The sequence below is a fragment of the Ascaphus truei genome, chromosome 8 (genome assembly GCF_040206685.1).
Source record: "Ascaphus truei isolate aAscTru1 chromosome 8, aAscTru1.hap1, whole genome shotgun sequence".
NCBI classification, from domain to species: domain Eukaryota; kingdom Metazoa; phylum Chordata; class Amphibia; order Anura; family Ascaphidae; genus Ascaphus; species Ascaphus truei.
Genome location: NC_134490.1, coordinates 56,812,684 through 56,832,936, shown reverse-complemented (window position 1 = coordinate 56,832,936; position 20,253 = coordinate 56,812,684). Strand labels below are relative to the sequence as shown.

Here is a 20,253-nt window from a genome sequence, read left to right as displayed (position 1 = left end):
TATAAATCTCACACACATTGTAGCTCTCTTCTTGCTTCTCCTGTAGCGCCCTGTGTCTTATTTCACAGCAAGGAGGATGTGACATTGCTATCCCTACATTCCTAGACTGATCGGTCCCAAAAGCCTTTCAGTCAAGCAGTTTCCACCGGCTTTCAAGTCCAGTATAACAACTGTATTCGACTGAGCCTCCTCCTGCGTTGCCTGCAGCTAAAAGGACCCAGTCGTACTTGGCAACAGATACCGCTGTTTCAATAAAGTAGAAAGACTCTGACATATACTGTTACACTGCCTGTATTATCCTTAACAGTTGCGTTATACTTTAAAATGTATTAACATGCCTAGAAGCCTAACTTTAAAAAACCCAATAACAAATACAATGGAGTATAAAATATTTACAGCTTTCACTGAATGCTAATTAGCTCATTAGCTCAAGAATACATTTCCAATGGTGCAGTAATCGACGAGCAGTTATAAAGCAGGTTTAAAAAATCACAAATTTGTGTTCACATTGTTTTTTGTTTTCAGAACTCTAATCTGCTGTCACCGAGAAGTCTTGTCATAAACTACACAAGGAACAAAATTATTCATCGATGGGATTATAATAGACTAATCCTTTTTAAATCTCACAATCTGTACTGTATACTCTAATTTCATCAACAAAGAACTCTCTTCTTTGTCCATTATAAGGTATCACATTACATCCTATGTCAGATATAAACTTCTGCCAGACCAGAATGGCTACTAGAATTTTTAACTTCGTCAGGGTGAAAAAAAAATACAAATTTAAAGCAGGGGTGGCCACCGGCAGGTCTGGTTTTCAGGATATCCCAGCTTCAGCACAGGTGGCTCAATCAGTGGCTGAAGCAGGGACATCCTTAAAACCTGACCTGTTGGTAGCCCTTGAGGTCTGGAGTTGGCCATCCCTGGGATAGTAGATACCTGGAGATGTACAAGGGATTGCAGGCCCCTCTGCCAGAGATAGGATTGAATGAATGTGCCCTCACTAGAATTACATAGAAAGATATTTGCACAAATATGTCCACGGGGCTTAAAGGTGTTATTACTATGACGTGGGATATCAGGACAATCTGTGCGTGTTTCCCATGTGGGTTTCTGTTTTCTTTAAACGTTTGCCAGAAGGATGAAAAATTGTTTCACCAAATATATCAATTACTTATCATATTGTTATAAACTACTAATGTGCCATTCGGACAATAAAACCACTGATTGAGCCGCCTGTGCTGAAGCAGGGATAGCCTTCAACCTGACCTGTTGGTGGTCCTTGAGGACTGGAGTTGGAGTAAGGGCTTTTTCTAAAGACTAAGACAACTGATCAGTAAATAGTTGTGGAGGCCTTTTTCCTTATTAATCATGGTTGTTCGTAACCAATATGAAACATTTTTGCGACTGCTTTCTTTGGTTGGGCTGCATTTAGATTCTACAGGCTGCCATGTAACAGTGACAATTTCCGATGCTCCCATACACCGCAGCTGTCCCCATACCCGGCACCGGAGGTAAGAGGGGACACGGCTACATAACATTATAGGACATGATGACATTACTAAATTTGAAAGAGAGGATGGGACACAAAAATAGCACCTGTCACTTCCATTCGTCTGATTACATCCAGGAAGCATTGAGGGCTAAAGCAATTACTCTCCGGTTAAAAACCCATTTTGTTATCTTTTAGCTAAGACTGCTATAGGCTGTAGCACTCTGGAGATGTATTTTTATTTGCTATACAATGTACAGTTGAGGGATTTTGTCACTTTTTTACACACCATAACTTATTTAATGAGTGGTTGAACCTATTCCAACGTCACATTGCAAAGCCAGTATTATCAGCCTCACTTTGAAGAAACCCAAAAGGGCAAAATAGCTGTCTGTCAGTAGGGTTACTGGCTCTGCACTTGCTGTGCTGAAAAGCTGTGTAAAACAGCAGGCATACGTTTATCGGGGTCCATCTTAAAGTGGACACGAAGTAAAAGGTGACACGTGTGCTCATTTGCATGTCATTTCCCAGAATCCCTGGCTGCAGTGGAAGCACTGTTTGTTAAGAGATAATGGGGAAAGACAGGGTTGCAGACCTGTCTGAGACATGTGAATTTACTCACAAGTGATATTTGTATTTATTGTTTAGTAAAAAAATTTTTTAATGAGAAACATTAAACTTAAAAAAATAAATGGTGAATATTTGGATAATTTTTTTAGAACGTCCTGTTTTTTGTTTCTCTGAAGAAATTCACATTTAAAGAATGCAGCACAAAACAGATGTGGGCCTAAAAGAGCTGCATAATTGCAGACCAATGTTTTATTCTTGATCTGCTTTGTTCTATAACCAGTGGCGTAGCTAGACATTCGCAGGCCCCCGGGCAAAAAAAATTGAGGTCCTCATTAATATTAATACTGACTAGAATTTTTTTCTCCCTTCCATCATCTGTAAATGTAGCATGTCTTCTTTTTGGCTACTTTTCTGCCCTGCCTAACACTTAAGCCCTGGTACCGGCACAGGCAGTATTAGGATCAATCCGGATTTCCCCTGCAGTAAGCAGCTCCCTTGAGTGACAGGAAGAGGTGGGCCAAGGGTTTGTGTTCTGCCCAATCAGGGGCTCAGACCTGGGACCCTCCCCCATGGTACTTAAGGGGCTGCACAGCCACATTTAGTGAGTTCTCTCCCATGAGAGAGAGTGATTGCTGGAAGTGTGAAATCAGGGCTCTGATCACATTCCATCCCCTCACTTAGGGGAGTGGGACAGCTACCCCTCATCCCCCCAGGGGGTGAGGGAAGAGCAGAGGATAGGCTCTGGAGGCCTCATGCCTCCTGGGTTGATTCCAGGGAAGGAAGAGTTTAATAAGTTAAAGGCTGTATTCTGTGTTTGAAGAATCAAGCTCCAGTTCTTTTATATATCCTGCATTGAAGTGCAATTAATCAGGGGGTTAGCAGAAGAGTTCTCTGGCAGGGATTGCCTCCAGCACTCCTGGAGCCTGCAAGAGGTGGAGGCGCAGCACCAGTGAGAGAGAACCAACCATCACCCCAAAAGCCTGCCCTGTTTTCCCCACTAACAACGGCGGAACTTCAGCTCTTCTGTGAACCAGCAGGTAACCAGACACCGTGTAATAGCGTAATCTCCCAGAGGGTGGGGGAAAACTTGTTACACAAATACACATTTATATTCAACATATAAAAAACCCACTAAATATACAACATATACATGCACATAATGCATGAAATACACATATGCATTACAAATACACAACACTTATAAACACACAAACTTACCAACACAGACATACACACACACACACTTACCATCACAGACACACACACTTACCAACACAGACATACATACTTACCAACAGACGCACGGAACCGGGAGATGCAAAGAGGAGCAGCTATGGAGTGCTCTGCAGCGCCACCTGGAAGTGGTTAAGCAGGAAGAAAGCCCTCCCTTCTTTCTCCTCCCTACAGCTGTTCTGTTATCAGGGCCGCCAACAGGGTGGGTCTGCCAGGTTTGGCGTCCCGGACCTGGTGAGTCGAGGGAGCCCGGCCAGACGGCACTGCAAGTTGGGCCCGACCTCTGGCCAGGCCCGTCTGCCGGCCCTCTCGCGGCCCGGCCCCGGCTCTCCATTAGCAACAGCCTGCATGACTTTATCCCTCCAACGCCGACGGGCCTCTCTGACGTCAGCGCTCTCTGCTTCTGGTGCGCGACGGCATGAGAGGAAGGCCTGTCGGAAGCTCGGCGTGGGACAGAGGGATAGAGGCATGCAGGCTGCTGTTGAGGGGAGAGTCGGGGTCCGGCCGCGAGATCACCAGCAGCCGGGCCTGGCCAGAGGTCGAGCCCAACTTGCAGTGCCGGCCACTGAGCTTCCACAGCCACTGGACCAGACCTGATCATCCACAAGGTAAGTCTTTACAGGCATACCCCGCATTAACGTACGCAATGGGACCAGAGTATGTATGTAAAGCGAAAATGTACTTAAAGTGAAGCACTACCTTTTCCCCACTTATTGATGCATGTACTGTACTGCAATCGTCATATACGTGCATAACTGATGTAAATAACGCTTTAGTAACAGGCTCTATAGTCTCCCCGCTTGCGCACAGCTTTGGTACAGGTAGGGAGCCGGTATTGCTGTTCAGGACGTGCTGACAGGCGCATGCGCGAGCTGCCGTTTGCCTATTGGGCGATATGTACTTACTTGCGAGTGTACTTAAAGTGAGTGTACTTAAAGCGGGGTATGCCTGTATATATATATATGTATGTATTGTGGGGGTCTTTTTAATATGTATTGGGGGGTGGGAGTCTTTTTTAATATGTATTGGGGGTTTGGGGGAAATTTTATATGTATTGGAGGGGTTTGGGTTTTTTTTTTATATGGGTTGGGGTATTTTTTATATGTATTGGGGAGGGTTGGGTTTTTTATATATGGTGTGTGTGTGTGTGTGTTGGGTAGGTCAGTTTCTTGTATGCATTTGGGGGGGATGGAGGAGGTTGTATATATTTGGGGGGTGGGGATTTTTTTGTATGTATTTGGAGGTGGGAAGTTTTTGGGTATATATCTTGTGGGGGGAATTGTGTGAGGGGGATAGAATGAGTGAGAGTGGGGTAATTGACGGAGAGAGGGAGCGAGTGAGGAAAAGAGAGAGTAAGAGAGACGCAGGGGAGAGAAATACATGCGAGGCGGGAGAGTGAGACGGAAGGGAGAGAAGTACATGGGAAAAGGGGGTGAAAGAGACGGGGCTCGTGAGGTGTGAAATGGGGGGGGGGGGAAGCTCGCAATACCACCTACACGGGGGGGGGACGGGGTGCTGCTTAAAATGTTTGTCCTGGGCCCCACGATTTCTGTTGGCGACCCTGTCTGTGATCAGCTCCGCCATCCGCAGCCGGCATCCTCCGCTCTCCTTCTACCCGCCCAAGCCCGTCTCTATCTGAAGAGAGTCAGAAGGTCCGCCGACAGGGGGGAGCGCGGGCCCCCGGGCTATAGCTACGCCCCTGGCTATAACCACACAGATTTTAAATAACCCCCTACATCTGTCATGCATTACTGAACAGCTGGCTGCCCTGTATTGTTCAACAAAATGTGGTACACTTTGTCATCAATAAAGGTAATTGAATGTCTGTCACGATTGTGTAGGCCTTCCTGAGACACATCATCAGCAAGAGACTTTCCATCATAGGCGGCATGATACTGCTGTCCTGTTATTTCCTTCTAGATAAAGTGGGAATGTTAGATGCAGGAAAGGAGACTGAGAAGTTATTGTTACTCTGCAGACCAGTGGTTTCCAACCATTTTTTGGTTAATGAGCCCTATGTGAAATTATGAGGAACCCCAACGCTCTCTAACAGCGTGTCTGATGTCAGTGCCGTTGTCAATTCTCCTGTATTTGGTACAATTTAAAAAATTACCTTAAAATTACAGGGAACCCTTTAGGGCTGCTCGGGGAACCCTGGTTGAAAAACACTGCTCTAGACTAGGGGTGTGCAAACTTTTGTCCCTGCGCCCCCCCTGCCTGCTCAGCCCCAGTGCTCGCGCCCCCCTCCACCTGGTATCCGGTGTCAAATAAAACGCTGTGTTGCCGTGGCGACGTGTCGCCAAAAGCCGTCGGAGAGAAGGTAAGTGAGTTCAGAGGCCTTGCGCGCTCCCCGGCATTTGATTTAAATGCTTTGGGGAAGAGTGCGGGACCTCTGTAACGGCCGCACCCCCCAAAGAATGACACCAGATTTTAAAAATAAGGCTCTATAGCACAAGGGGGGGGGCAACTCCAGTCGTCAAGGGCCACCAACAGGTCAGGTTACTGAGCCACTAATTGAGTCACCTGCGCTGACTTAAAACCTGACCTGTTGGTGGCCCTTGAGGATTTGAGTTGCCCCCCTGTGCTATAGGATATAATGGTATTTTTTGCTCTGAATATAATGCAGTGTTTGCCCCACTTCTGCAGCTGGGTGACATGGGTCATAGCCCTTGTGGTGATAGGGGTAAATATGGCTGCTGTTAATAAAGGTCAATGTGTGTGTGTGTGTGTGTGTGTGTGTGTGTGTGTGTGTGTGTGTGTGTGTGTGTGTGTGTGTGTGTGTGTGTGTGTGTGTGTGTGTGTATATATATATATAATTATTTTGCCTGGTTCCAGCATTTCAGGGACCATGGGTTAACTTTATGTTCAGAATGTTGCATTTCTACCCAGCAATCAGGGGCTGGGCAGGGAGCCAGCACCTGGCCCTGAATGTTGCAATACGGTGGGTTAAGTGTACAAAAAGGTGGGAGGGAGACCCCTAGTTAGCTTCAGCTCAGCATTGGTTGTTAGCTCTCTTGCTTGGCTGAGAGGATTCCAGCTGCAGTGCCAGTTCCCGTACCGGTTCCAGTTTTCCTTCTCCATATTTTTGGCGGTGCACTACTTTACACCCTCTCCCATATCAGTTCCAGGCAGGAGGGCCAGTCTGGTCAGGTCCAAGACCAGTTCCTGTAAGTACTGCAGTGGAGGATAATGGGAAATCTCCTTAGGTAGGTCCCTGCACCTAGGCCTGCAGGGTATCCCTAGTTTTCCCATTGTGAGTATGTGTGTTGTCTGTTTATATGTCCGTTGTCGACACTTTTTCCAATAAATTAATTTTATAAGATCTTGTGTCTGTCTGGCGAGTTGATCCCTGGCATTAGTCCTGGTCTCCCGTGACAGTCCTCCCTACATGTTGCCTTAGTGCCCAAAAATACATTTACCACAGGAATATATATATATATATATATATATATATATATATATATATATATATATATTTATATGTATATATATATATATATATATATATATATATATATATATATGTATATAAATAGTTTGTTGTCAGCGTTTTTGCTGACTGTTTTTCTTCATTCAAAAAACACTTGGAAAGCAAAATGTAAATATAAAATGTCTAGTATCGGAGAAACTGGCGCTTCTAATAATGATACAAACAAATTACCACAAGCATGGGGCACTAAGATTGTTACTAGTATGTATATGCCAATAACGTTTTGTATTTTGTAATATTTATATCAACATTACGGTGATGTCAGTAATAAAGAAGTAATCATGCTTTTTTTCCATTAGTAACATACAGGACTTAAAGCTGCAGACCAAGCAATATCCTACATGTGTGGGTTTTTTTTAATTTATTTTTTAATAAATACGTTTTGTACTTTGAGAAAATAGTTGTAGCAATAAAAAAAAACAAAAAACAACTGAATGACATTTTTTATGTATGATAATGTAACAAGCCTTTTTTGTTTCTATAGCAACCATTTACAAAGTCACATCCCCTTCCTCTTCTGAAACTGGCTCTGGCACACCCCTTTTTGAACCCTGCCCTCTCTGGCAGTGCACAAGCTCAATTGTATCCAGTGACTACCTGGTAACACGATCTTCCCCACAGAATTGTGACATATTAATATGCAAATGCATTCCACTGACTACAAAATACTCCTGCAGCCATTTATTCAAACCCCTGAGCCGAATATTCTCCGATCGATCACAAGCTAAATTGCCGATCGATCCGTTCTCTTATTACTTATCATTGTTTGGATAGTATTGATGCACATATTAAAGGGGGAAAAAATCAAATAAAAAAACAACAATAACCGTCAACTTGGACTGCTGCTTTAAGATTTTCTTACCAAAGTAGTAACCTTTCATTTATAAAGCTCAAAGTAATTTACCCTGAACTGTGCTGATATATTAGCAGACAGCAAAAAACTGCCTTTCTAATCCCATAGTTTTAGGGTATTAAATCCCTGTAATCTCCCTGAATAATTTACAGTATTTATCTCAATAATAGATACCTAAAGGATTCCTGCCACGGTTTGTTTCTCAACCCTTTCACTGCTAGAGGGCCTGCAATGCACAGCGTGTGCTGTGTCCGGATGGCCAGGAGAGTGTGGAATTTAAAAGATCTATTGGTTAGGAGACATTGGGTTGGCAGTAACAGTGGGAATACCTGGCGGAGATCTGGGAAGAATGTGGGAGATGTCAAATCCTGTAAGTCTGTCAAATGGGCAAAAACTTTTTTCAAGAATCGAGTGAGTGCAAATCTTTCAAAATAAAGCAGTTTATTCATTGGAAAAGAACAGGCGTTTGCTTTGTGCTTGTCCTAAAATTTACGTTGTATACATTGACAAGACCAATAGGAAACTAAAAAAAGCAGATACTAGAACACAAGTATGATATTCTGAGAAATGCCGATAAGAGCAGTTTAGCCAAACACTTATTAGATGCACAGTGAAACCACAGTGCGCCTTAAAGCAATAGATATTGAACATGTACAGCTGGGGTTGCTAAGGAGTGAGTTGGATAAATTACTCTTTCAACATGAAACCAGGTGGATTTATGTTTTAAACAGCTTGGCCCCATATGGGCTCGATGAGGAAATGACATTTGCTATGTTTTTGTAAATAGAAAAATCACGTCTCAGACGGGTCTGCAACCCTGCCTTTCCCCATTATCTCTTAGCATGCAGTGCTTCCACTGCAGCAAGGGATTCTGGGAAATAACATACAAATGAGCACACCTTTTACTCATTATATGTGTTTGTGACAGTCACGTTTTTGGGTATAGTTATTGTTTTATGTTACTTGTGTTTGGCGAGTAATGTGCTAAACTATATTTCGTTACTTCCTATTCATATCTATTTAATGTGAGTGTGAGGGGGTCTAGTTAACCCACAAGAAGTCTCCACCCTTTAGGCGAGTGAAATGCATGTCGGCAGCGAGACTGGTGCCTTGTGGCGCGGTGTCACGCAGGGCCAACAAACAGCCGATTATATTTATTTTGCATTAGTTTATTTGTGGCCATGCACTACGTTTTCATGTGACACACAGAAGGGTCTTTAGTGTGCGTGACACAATGGCGGATTGACACTGGACGCAGGGAAAAGGACCAGTCGAAAAAGTCCTAATGATGCCATATTCCTTTGTACTATAGGGGGCCCTAATAATCGGCGGTGTAGCACCAACGGGAGTATTAGGATGGACAATGGGCTTTGATCAGATGTGCAGGGAGACCACAATACACCAGAACCAGAGGCAAATACTGGGACCAGTCAAGCCTTTCCTGTTGGGGACTTCTTTCATTTCTCTACAGGAATCCTGATATTGCTAAGGATAGGTGGGTACTGCCAGGCATATACTTATTATGTTTAAGGCCTTCTTGTAAGCTCTCATGAGCAGGGCCCTTTTGTATCAGTTTGTGCTTGTTTGTCCTTATTTAGTATGCCTTTCTGTTTCTGTAATTTATATAATTCTGTTCCCCCATTGTACCGCCCTGCAGAATATGTAGGCGCTTTATAAATAAATGATAATCACTTTTTTATATAGTGCATTGATGCCCCACACTCGTAGTTGGATGTATGCCGCTTTGTCCTCCAATGCAACTACAACACACACCACTGCAAAATGCTCAAATAACTAGATTGGCCATCACTCGAGTCTAGGCGCAAAGTTCATCTCTCCTGTCTTGCCTTCAAATACTTTCTGAACAAGCTCCTCACCCCTACCACACGCAGCACTTATCATCTGAGATCTGACTTCAAAAGACTGTTCATGGTCCCAAGGTTCAGCAAAGTATCCGGCCGCTCCTCCTTCCCCTTACCGTGCACCCCAAAACTGGAACAGTCTACCGGAGACTCTCACATCCACCACCAGTGTAAGTTCTTTCAAATCTAAAGTTGTCTGACATTTAATTTGGTCTGTAACTGTTATATACGCCTATAATATATATTATCTTTAACTGTGCATGCAATGCCTTGTATATAATGTATACCTTGTTCACTTATGTACCTATGTATTTGTAACCATGTATTTGTCATCATAACTCTGTGCCCAGGACATACTTGAAAACGAGAAGTAACTCTCAATGTATTGCTTCCTGGTAAAACATTTTATAAATAAATAAAATAAATAAGTATATACACCGTACTTACAAAGTTTTCAATGATATTACAGCTGCAAATGGTTAAATATGCACTTGACGTGTGTGGGACACATACAGTTTAATGTACATTAGCACTTTAATATTCTAAACCATTTTAATTGTCTCTTCCTTTTCATTACATGAGTTATGGTGCTTGTTATTCTTTGACACCACTTTTAGAGGCATATCATTTTTTAAATTTATTTTTCTATAATAAATTAATTTTGATAATTAATATATTGTGTGGTTAGCAGAGGAGCCGAATAATGCTAATAAATGACTTATTCCTGCTTTTAATTCTTATTTGAAATTATAGCCCCATCTGCTTTGGTTTATTAACCCCTTATATTTATTGTCTTTGAGTAGGTTGCGCAGGGATCATTTCTTTAATAAGGATTTAACAATATTTACACTTATCTGGTTTTGGTAAAGAAAGATGTCAAACTCCTAGTTTGAACCTACTAAACATATCGTTGTCATTAGTTCGCTCTGGTGACTGCTGTGTTAACCCCCTCGCTGCCGTGCCAGTCTGGCATCGCAAGGGTTAAGCACATCATGTGTACACACTCAAATCACCTTTACTTTTACATTCTGATCCTTTGCTACAATTTAAAATCAACCGTTAATTTTCTGTACTGGGAATATTGTTATGGGAATTAACTCCCCCCCCCCCCCCTCTCCCCGGCATTTCTAATAAATGGCTGTCATAAAAAATTAAATCAAATAAACTCCCCCCAAAAATGCTTTATTACTCGCCCCCTTTGGAATTGCTTCACCTTTAACACTGTGAGCCCCCAACAATATCTCTTGTTGGTAACCCTACATCACGGCTCTTCAGTTCTCCACAGAGGCCGATCAAAAAACATTTAGGGGTAGAAGGGCGGCAATCTGATTGGAATATAATTTTCGGTACATTGAAAGACATGAACATTATAATATTTGCAAGCGCGTGTATAACCTCTGTAAAATACATATGTACATGACCTTAACGTGCTTGTGAGTTTCAGTGTGAAACATTCCTACTAACTTCCTACTAGTTGCTTGGGCAGCTGAGAGTCCAAGGCACCTCCATGTATATGCACCTACCCTAACCCTACATCAGTGGTTTCCAACCTTTTTGAAGTGAAACTTCTTTAGTGGCACCTGTGATGGGATAAAACTGGATGGATGTGGGGCGAAATGTGAAACGGAAGTGACGTCACGTAATGGACACCGCTCCGCTCACATGTCCCCTATCACAAGTGGCTCGCCGCCGGCGCCGCTCCTAATCGCCGCCGCACCCCTCACCCTACCACACACCCCACACCAGTTGCTCACATGCGGCGGCAGCGATAGCAGCCGCTCCTAACTGCCGGTGTTCCGCCGCCCGCTACCATGCCGCGCGCCACGCATGCGCAGAAGCGGCTGGCAGCGGCGCCGTTCCCCGCCCGCTGCCATGCCGCGCACCACGCATGCGCAGAAGCGGCTGGCAGCGGCGCCGTTCCCCACCCGCTACCATGCCGCGCGCCACGCATGCGCAGAAGCGGCTGGCAGCGGCGCCGTTCCCCGCCCGCTGCCATGCCGCGCACCACGCATGCGCAGAAGCGGCTGGCAGCGGCGCCGTTCCCCACCCGCTGCCATGCCGATGGACAGGAGGGAGGCTGGCACCGGCTCCTAACTGCCTGGGAAGGGGGGAGCTTGAGCGGCCACGCATGCGCAGAAGCGGCTGGCAGCGGCGCCGTTCCCCGCCCGCTGCCATGCCGCGCGCCACGCATGCGCAGAAGCGACTGGCAGCGGTGCCGTTCCCCGTCCGCTGCCATGCCGATGGACAGGAGGAGGGAGGCTGGCGCCGGCTCCTAACAGCTTGGGAATGGGGGGGTTTGAGCGCGCCGCCAGGGGGTGGGGAAGGGGGGAGCTTGAGCGGCCACGCATGCGCAGAAGCGGCTGGCAGCGGCGCCGTTCCCCGCCCGCTGCCATGCCGCGCGCCACGCATGCGCAGAAGCGACTGGCAGCGGCGCCGTTCCCCATCCGCTGCCATGCCGATGGACAGGAGGAGGGAGGCTGGCGCCGGCTCCTAACAGCCTGGGAATGGGGGGGGTTTGAGCGCGCCGCCGGGGGGTGGGGAAGGGGGGAGCTTGAGCGCGCCGCCGGGTTGTGGGAAGGGGGGAGCTTGAGCGCGCCGGAACCCCCCAGACCCCCACACACACACTGACTGATCCCCTCAGACCCCCACACACTGACTGATCCCCCCAGACCCCACACACACACTGACTGATCCCCCCAGACCCCACACACACTGACTGACCCCCCCAGACCCCCACACACACTGACTGACCCCCCCAGACCCCCACACACACTGACTGACCCCCCCCCCAGACTCCCACACACACTGAATGACCCCCCAGACCCCCACACACATTGACTGACCCCCCAGACCCCCACACACATTGACTGACCCCCCCCAGACCCCCACACACACTGACCCCCCCAGACCCCCACACACACACTGACTGACCCCCCCAGACCCCACAGACACTGACTGACACCCCCCCAGACCCCCACACACACTGACTGACCCCCCCAGAACCCCACACACACTGACTGACCCCCCCAGACCCCCACACACACTGACTGAACCCCCAGACCCCCACACACATTGACTGACCCCCCCAGACCCCCACACACACTGACTGACCCCCCCAGACCCCCACACACACTGACTGACCCCCCAGACCCCCACACACACTGACTGACCCCCCCAGACCCCCACACACACTGACTGACCCCCCCAGACCCCCACACACACTGACTGATCCCCACACACACTGACTGACCCCCCCCCCAGACCCCCACACACACTGACTGACCCCCCCAGACCCCCACACACACTGACTGACCCCCCCAGACCCCCACATACACTGACTGACCCCCCCAGACCCCCACACACACTGACTGATCCCCACACACACTGACTGACCCCCCCCCCAGACCCCCACACACACTGACTGACCCCCCCAAGACCCCCACGCACACTGACTGACCCCCCCAGACACTGACTGACCCCCCCCCAGACCCCCACACACACTGACAGACCCCCACACACACTGACTGACCCCCCCAGACCCCCACACACACTGACTGACCCCCCCAGACCCCCCCCACACACTGACTGACCCCCCCCAGACCTCCACACACACTGACTGACCCCCCCCCAGACCTCCACACACATTGACTGACCCCCCCCAGACCCCCACACACACTGACTGACCCCCCCCAGACCCCCACACACACTGACTGACCCCCCCCCAGACCCCCACACACACTGACTGACCCCCCCAGACCCCCACACACACTGACTGACCCCTCCCCAGACCCCCACACACACTGACTGACCCCCCCAGACCCCCACACACACTGACTGACCCCCCCCCCACCCCCCCCCCACACACCCCCACACACACACCCCCACACACACACCACCCCCCCACCCCCCCGCCCCCCCACCCCCCCGCCCCCCCACCCCCCCCACACACCACCCCCACACACACCGAACACCACCCCCCCCACACCACCCCCCCCCCCCACACACACACCCCCACACACCCCCCCCACACATACACACACACTGACATACATACACTGACTGACTGACAGACAGACAGACAGACAGACAGACAGACAGACAGACAGACAGACAGACACACTGACTGATACACATACACACACTGACTGACACACATACACCAAGGAATTCACACTTAGTGCAAATAGCTAATACAGGGGATGTGTGCCGAGCACGCGCATTATAAGTCAAATTATTTGCGTTTTGTCAATCAAATTGTATTTTGATTTTTAATTAAAACATCACCAATACAAATACAATTTCTGTGACAAAAGTCAAAGAAGTTTCACTTACTATGCGCGTGCTCAGCACACACAGCTTTTTTTTGGTCAAGAAACCCTAAGTGAAATTCTGAGGTAACCCCAACCCTCTCTAATAGCGCGTCTGAGATCAGATGCATTGTAAGGAACCCCAACCGTCTCTAATAGCGCACCTGAGATCAGATGCATTGTAAGGAACCCCAGCCCTCTCTAATAGTGCGTCTGAGATCAGATGCATTGTAAGGAACCCCAACCGTCTCTAATAGCGCGTCTGAGATCAGATGCATTGTAAGGAACCCCAACCGTCTCTAATAGCGCGTCTGAGATCAGATGCATTGTAACGAACCCCAACTCTCTCTAATAGCACGTCTGGGATCAGATGCATTGTAAGGAACCCCAACTCTCTCTAATAGCGCGTCTGAGATCAGATGCATTGTAAGGAACCCCAACCCTCTCTAATAGCGCGTCTGAAATCAGATGCATTGTAAGGGACCCAACAATTCCAGGGAACCCTTTAGGGGGGCCCTGGTTGAAAAACACTGCTCTACATACTGTATAAATAACAACGTTGGCTATTGCAGCGGTGAAGGAGGGGGGAGGGATGTGCCCCCTTCAGTTTGCAGCTCAGGCATTGCCCTTTTAAGATGAAAAAAGGGGGCAGGGCTTACGTTGTATTGTGACGTCATAGAGGCAGGTACCCGCGACCTTCCACCCCCCTCCCCTCCTAGTCTCCTCGCTGTCCTCCTCTCTCCCGGGTCAGTGTGCAGCGGGAGGAGGAGGAGGAGGAGCAGCAGTAGCAGCAGCGCCGGTGCGCGCGGGGTGCAGTGAGTACAGGAGACCGGAGACCCCTAGCCCTGCTGCAGCGGCGGCCGCCAGCCTCTCCGGGGATCACCCAGCAGGGGCAGCTCCTCCTCCCGGAGATACAAAGTTGCAGAGCTCGGGGAGGGAGGGGAGAGGTTGAACTTTCCCAGGGCTCAGAGAGACCGGCGCTGAGAGGGACCCGGGGATGTGCAGCTCACAGCGGCACCGGTGATTGTGCCGGGGAGCAGGCAGCAGCAGGTCACTATGTGCCGCCACTGACCGAAGGGGGCTGCAGGAGACCCCCACTGACCCCTTATTTTAATAGACTGGTTTTAGCTGGGTGATTGCACGTTGGAGTTTTGCACCGGAGATCGCTCACCCCCCCCTCCCCCGTTCCCTTGTTCTTAATACATTTTTTTTATCCTCTTCCCTCTTTATATATAATTTTTAATTTTTTGCTTTGGAAAATTATGGCGGTTAAAGGAGCTGCTCCAGGCATCGGTATCCTACTTGTGACAGCCAACGTGGGGACATTGTTTGATGATGTGAGTACTGGACACGTAACTCCTGCGGTGTGATACTCTGTATTGATGCTCTCCCTTCAAATAGCTTGTCTGTGGTCAGGAAGTACACACACACACACACACACACACACACACACACACTGCCCCCTCCAGCATGTTGTCCGAATAGTCTCCTCTCAACACAGTGTTCTTTATGGCTGAGAGGATACACACACACGTGTATGCGTGTCCCTTTAGCCAACCATCTATATATACTGTTTTTGTGATGGTCTGATTGTGATAATGTGTACACACACTGTTTCTGGTTGGTATGACAAATTTCTCTTTGGTTATAAGGTTGTATACACGCTGACTGGTTGTGAGTATACACTTGCGCTCACACACACTGGTTACCCCTCACTGATAGGGGTAGAACTGCTCAGATGGGTGCTGTGTTTCACACATTGCATTCTCCTGTTTGGGATCACACCCTGACAGTGTGCACACCTGTATCCCCCTCTCTCGCAGGTATGTGGCAGTGTGAGTGTGCTTAGGTGTAACCCTTTCACTGGCCGAGCTGCCAGAACACAATCATGGACAATTTATTTTATTTATTTATAAAATATTTTACCAGGAAGTAATACATTGAGTTACCTCTCGTTTTCAAGTATGTCCTGGGCATAGTTAAGATGACAAATAGTACATGGGTTACATAAGTGAACAGGGTATACATTATATACAAGACATTGCAAGCAATGTTTGAGTAGTGGTCCAAGCAACACAAAATGGGCAGGTGTTTGTTCAAGCACTCCTGCTCTCCTTGTATTCACTTCCATTGTCCAACTGTTTACTTTAGGTTGTAAATCTAGGTTGTGAACACACAACTCTCTCGTTGTGCTGGAATTGTCACTAACCCGTACACACTCTGTTTCTCTCCTCCCACGTTGCGGAAGGCACACTGAGGTTAAGGTGTGATGGTTCTGCCTGGCATGTGATCCCTGCACTTGTTAGACACAACCCGTAGTGTAACTTTTTTCAGAAAAAAATGGATTCATTTTTTAAAAATTCTGTTACGGTGGGTAAATAAAGTGACAAAAAAAACTTCCACCGTAAAGCATATAGCAAATGGAAATATTATTGTGTGTTCATTTGCATGTCCTGTCTAAGACATGCAAATGAGCACACCATAATATTTCCATTTGATACATATTTCTTCTATATAGGTATATAGATGTGTGTGTGTCATACAGTAAATGCCTTTTAGGGTTCTACTGAGGAAGGTGGCCATTAGTTACTCAGCTGTGGTGAGTGTTAGTGAAACTCTTGACATTCATCATTTATTTAACTGCAGAGATGTGCTGCACTGAGGCATCAGGATACCTGTACACTGAGATTAACCCCCAAGGCTGCCACCATGATGATGCTTCCGGTAGCCAAGGTGTTAATAAATTATGTTGGCTTTGTTTGTTTGTGCTCCAAGTTTAGGGAGCTGGAATAACCTTTTGAGAGTTGGTGACCTAAAACCCCCAAACTAAGACTGAGTGTCAATGTGGAGCAGTTCTCTGTTGTATAATGGGGCAGGAAGAGTGCTGATGGAAAACAACAATCAGATTAATAGGCACTGTATTTTTCTGAAGAATGGATGGGCCTCTTATTTACAGGAGCAGAAAATCACAATCCCCATTTTGCAGACCAGAGCTGCTAACCCTCAGGCTGCACATTCGCTGTCTTACTGATCGTTCACATTACAACTCATTTTCTCATTTGTGCTTTCCCTGAATTCCAGTATATGGCGCCTCCGTAAGCGGTGATCCATGCTTGTAATCTATGCCAGGGTCTGGATATTGTCATTGACAGCTTTGGCTGACTCCACATTGGTGTAAGTTCCTGTGAACTATTCGGTAACTCCCTTTCTGTGTTCTTGGACATCAGTAATACTTCCCATTCTGATTGCCACATTTTCATTAGCCCAAGTGTGTCTTCTGCAGTAGCTGCTGGAAGCTGGAGTAGCTCTTGTGTTTTGCCCAGTGCAGAGTGGCACATCTGGCTTTTGGATGAGAAAATGAGTATACTTGTGTATCTTGTCTGCCCTGCTATGTTAAAACGTGATGTGCACAAACTTTATTTATAATGTTCCGGTTTCCTCCATTCTCTATTTTTTTTTTTTTTTTCAAGATAGACTTGCACAGAATATCAGGCCAATAAATGGACTTGATTTATTTTCTGCCCAATAAAGGTGGAATCCTTCTTGACACGCATCACGCATTACCTTGAGGTTCCTTTAAAGGTGCAAATCACCCCAAAAGATTCAGGGAGGTAAAAATACTGTTGATATTCAACGTGTTTTTTTTTAAATTTTTATTATATATTTCTCCTTCACATTAAAAAGTGACATGGTGTGCTCATTTGCATGTCATTTCCCAGAATCCCTGGCACAGTGGAATCACTGTATGCTAAGAGATAATGGTGGGGGTGGGGGGGGGGGGGAAACAGGGTTGCACACCTGTCTAAGACATGTGAATGTGCTCCCAAGTAGTATTTTTATTTGCTGTACATATTTCTCCTTGGAACTCGTATATTTTGATGTCTTGGGAAAACAATACACGAATAGAATTATTTTCCAGGCAGGGAATGGCAGCCATTTTGCTTCTTGCATCCCCGAAAAGACGCCCCAAATACAAACGCGCACACACAACGAAACCGCACGTGTCACGGCAAAGAGCAGATCATGAATGGCTTATTGTAAGGTGACATTGACCAAGAAAATTCAGGCTGGATTATCATTGATTGCAGCAGTGCAGCTATTCATTTAATGTAAGAATTTTTCAATGTAGCAAGTAACGACGTTCCCAGTGTTCGAACATGTTAACTTGCGATATGCAAAGGATTTCAATGCTTGGAAAGCAAGTCATAATCCAATATCATACTGGAGAGCAATGGTGTTTGCAACATCTGTAAATCTATATGTATCACACTATATCATGACTTTGCTCCCTCTCGTTTTTGTTCATAACATGCTAGACTTGTGCAGCAGAATTCTACACTGAAGGGCTGCAAGATATGGCAATATTCAATGTGCCAATGTTGGGATGTTAAATTCTTCGAGCTGGAGTGGCCAACGCCAGTCCTCAAAGGCTACCAACAGGTAGGGTTTTCAGGATATCCCTGCTTCAGCAGAGGTTGGTCAATCAGTCCCTGCTTCAGCACAGATGGCTTCGACTGAGCCACTGCTTAATCCCCCTGTGCTGAAGCAGAGATGTCCTTAAAACCTGACCTGTTGGTTGCCCTGGAGGACTGGAGCTGTCTTAGAGGGAAAGCACTGGAAGGAGTGGAGACAAATACAGTAACAGGTTTTTGGAAGTGCACCAGACAGGCATGCAGGTAACCGTAACCATGCAGTACAAGGCAGACTGATCACCAACGCCGAGATTTACTAACCTCTGATATACAGGAGTCGCAGTGAATATGGGCTTACTTTGAGAGCCCGTACAGGAGGTTGGGGCATCTCCAGCTGTACAAGGGTTAAGGTCAATGTTTTCTTATTTTGCAGCATCTCATCTGCTTTGTCCTCTTCCCTAACCCTTTTTAGATCAGGGCAGATTTGTGGATTACTGCTAGCTGGGAGACTCGCCCGCTGCTTTCCCAAGGACAGCATGGCATTTTCCATTTCGGCAGAACAGATTTCCCGCATCCTTTTTATTCATTGTGTTTGCTAGCTGAAAGAAAGCTGGGCTGTTTGCATGTACGCTCCACTATCTGTAAAGAAAAGTGGACCCTACAGCAGGGGAAGCCAACTTCATGGCTCAAGAATAGCTCAGGTTTTCAGGCTATCCCAGCTTCAGCACAGGTGGCTCAATCAAAGACCGAGTCTCTGAGCCACCTGTGCTGAAGCTGGGATATCCTGAAAACCTGACCTATTCTTGAGGATTGTGCCACCTGTGCTGAAGCAGGGACTGATTCTGCTGCCTGTGCTGAAGCAGAGATATCCTTAAAACCCAACCTGATGGTGTTTAAATGATAGGTGGGTCATTTGTAGATGGTTAGTCCGTAGCACAACAGAGCAGTTCCCAGTGGGTGCAGGACACCATGGAGGCCTAGCCAGGGGTGGATTGGACTTACCTGCCGGCCTGGGGCAATTCCCTGAAGAGCGGCCCTTCTGCTGCAACGTTGCGGTGCCATGACCGCCACGCTACTGGAGGGCCGCTCCGGAGAAGGTAAGATGCCCCTCACTTACCCCTTTCAACACTTAGCTAGCTGTCCGGGGGCTCTCCAGCTCCCTCCTCTGGTTGGGCTGATGTTGGTTCCCGGTGCCGACATGAGGAGGGAGAGTATTGCAGACGGTTAGGGAGCTGGGGAGCCACATCACCAGGGCATCTCTGATTTGCCCAATAGAGCAATAAGGACATTTTTGAGCAAAATTAGCACAAATTGCATAATTTGTGCTGTGCCTCTTTGCACCAATGAATCAAGGATATTGCTCCAGTTTTTGTGCTGTCAGTCTAGTTTTTGGTGGGTGTCAATAGGAGTTAGGGAGAAGTCTGCACCTCAATGCGTCACTTCTTTCAGTCTGCGTCCGAAAATCTGCCAGTTTTGTGGTCTTGCTTCAAAATCAGCCCAATGAAAGTCCAGAACAAGCGTTACTGTGCATTTATTTATACATGGCTTGTAAAATACGTCTAGACTAACGTCTGGGACCTTATATTCTGCAGGCAAATTATTACTGTAAAACATTGTATTTTTCTGCTCTGAGAAATGCAAGCCCTGTACTTACCAATATTGTAACAGTGTGAATGTGTCGCTTCAACAGTTTCAATTGAGAACAAGGCAAGCAGGTTGTTTAGAAAAGTTGGTCTGATTTTTTTTTTTTCTTTGTTGGGCTTTCTTTATATTTTTGTATGAGGAGTTTTTTAATTTTATTTTCCATTGATTTAAAACGTTCTTTGACAAATTGACTTTCCGTATGTTCATGTTTTTTGTATTAATCCTGCAAGACAACTCGCATATGATGTAAGTGTATTTAAATAGCAGTGTGATGCGGTAATTTGCATTGACACTTGCAGCTACCTCCTAGACTGCTGGTTAAAATGTTAATGAGATGAGACGGAAAGACCTAATCTATGATTAATATATTGTATTATGTTGTACGTTTTT

At 46.8% G+C, this 20,253-nt stretch overlaps 1 protein-coding gene across 8 annotated transcripts in view; it reads left to right on the top strand.

Moving 5' to 3' along the window:
• Positions 1–14,500: 14,500 nt before the first annotated feature.
• Positions 14,501–20,253, top strand: part of INPP5A (inositol polyphosphate-5-phosphatase A) — a 334,901-nt gene continuing 329,148 nt past the window's right edge. For 4 of the 8 annotated variants that reach the window (XM_075612178.1, XM_075612176.1, XM_075612177.1 and 1 more), the window contains exon 1: positions 14,502–15,144. In XM_075612178.1, the coding sequence (XP_075468293.1) occupies positions 15,070–15,144 (75 nt within the window). In that variant the 5' untranslated portion in view covers positions 14,502–15,069. Of the gene's footprint in view, positions 15,145–20,253 lie in introns of all 8 variants that reach the window. The other 4 variants (XM_075612175.1, XM_075612182.1, XM_075612180.1 and 1 more) reach the window with 4 other exon arrangements.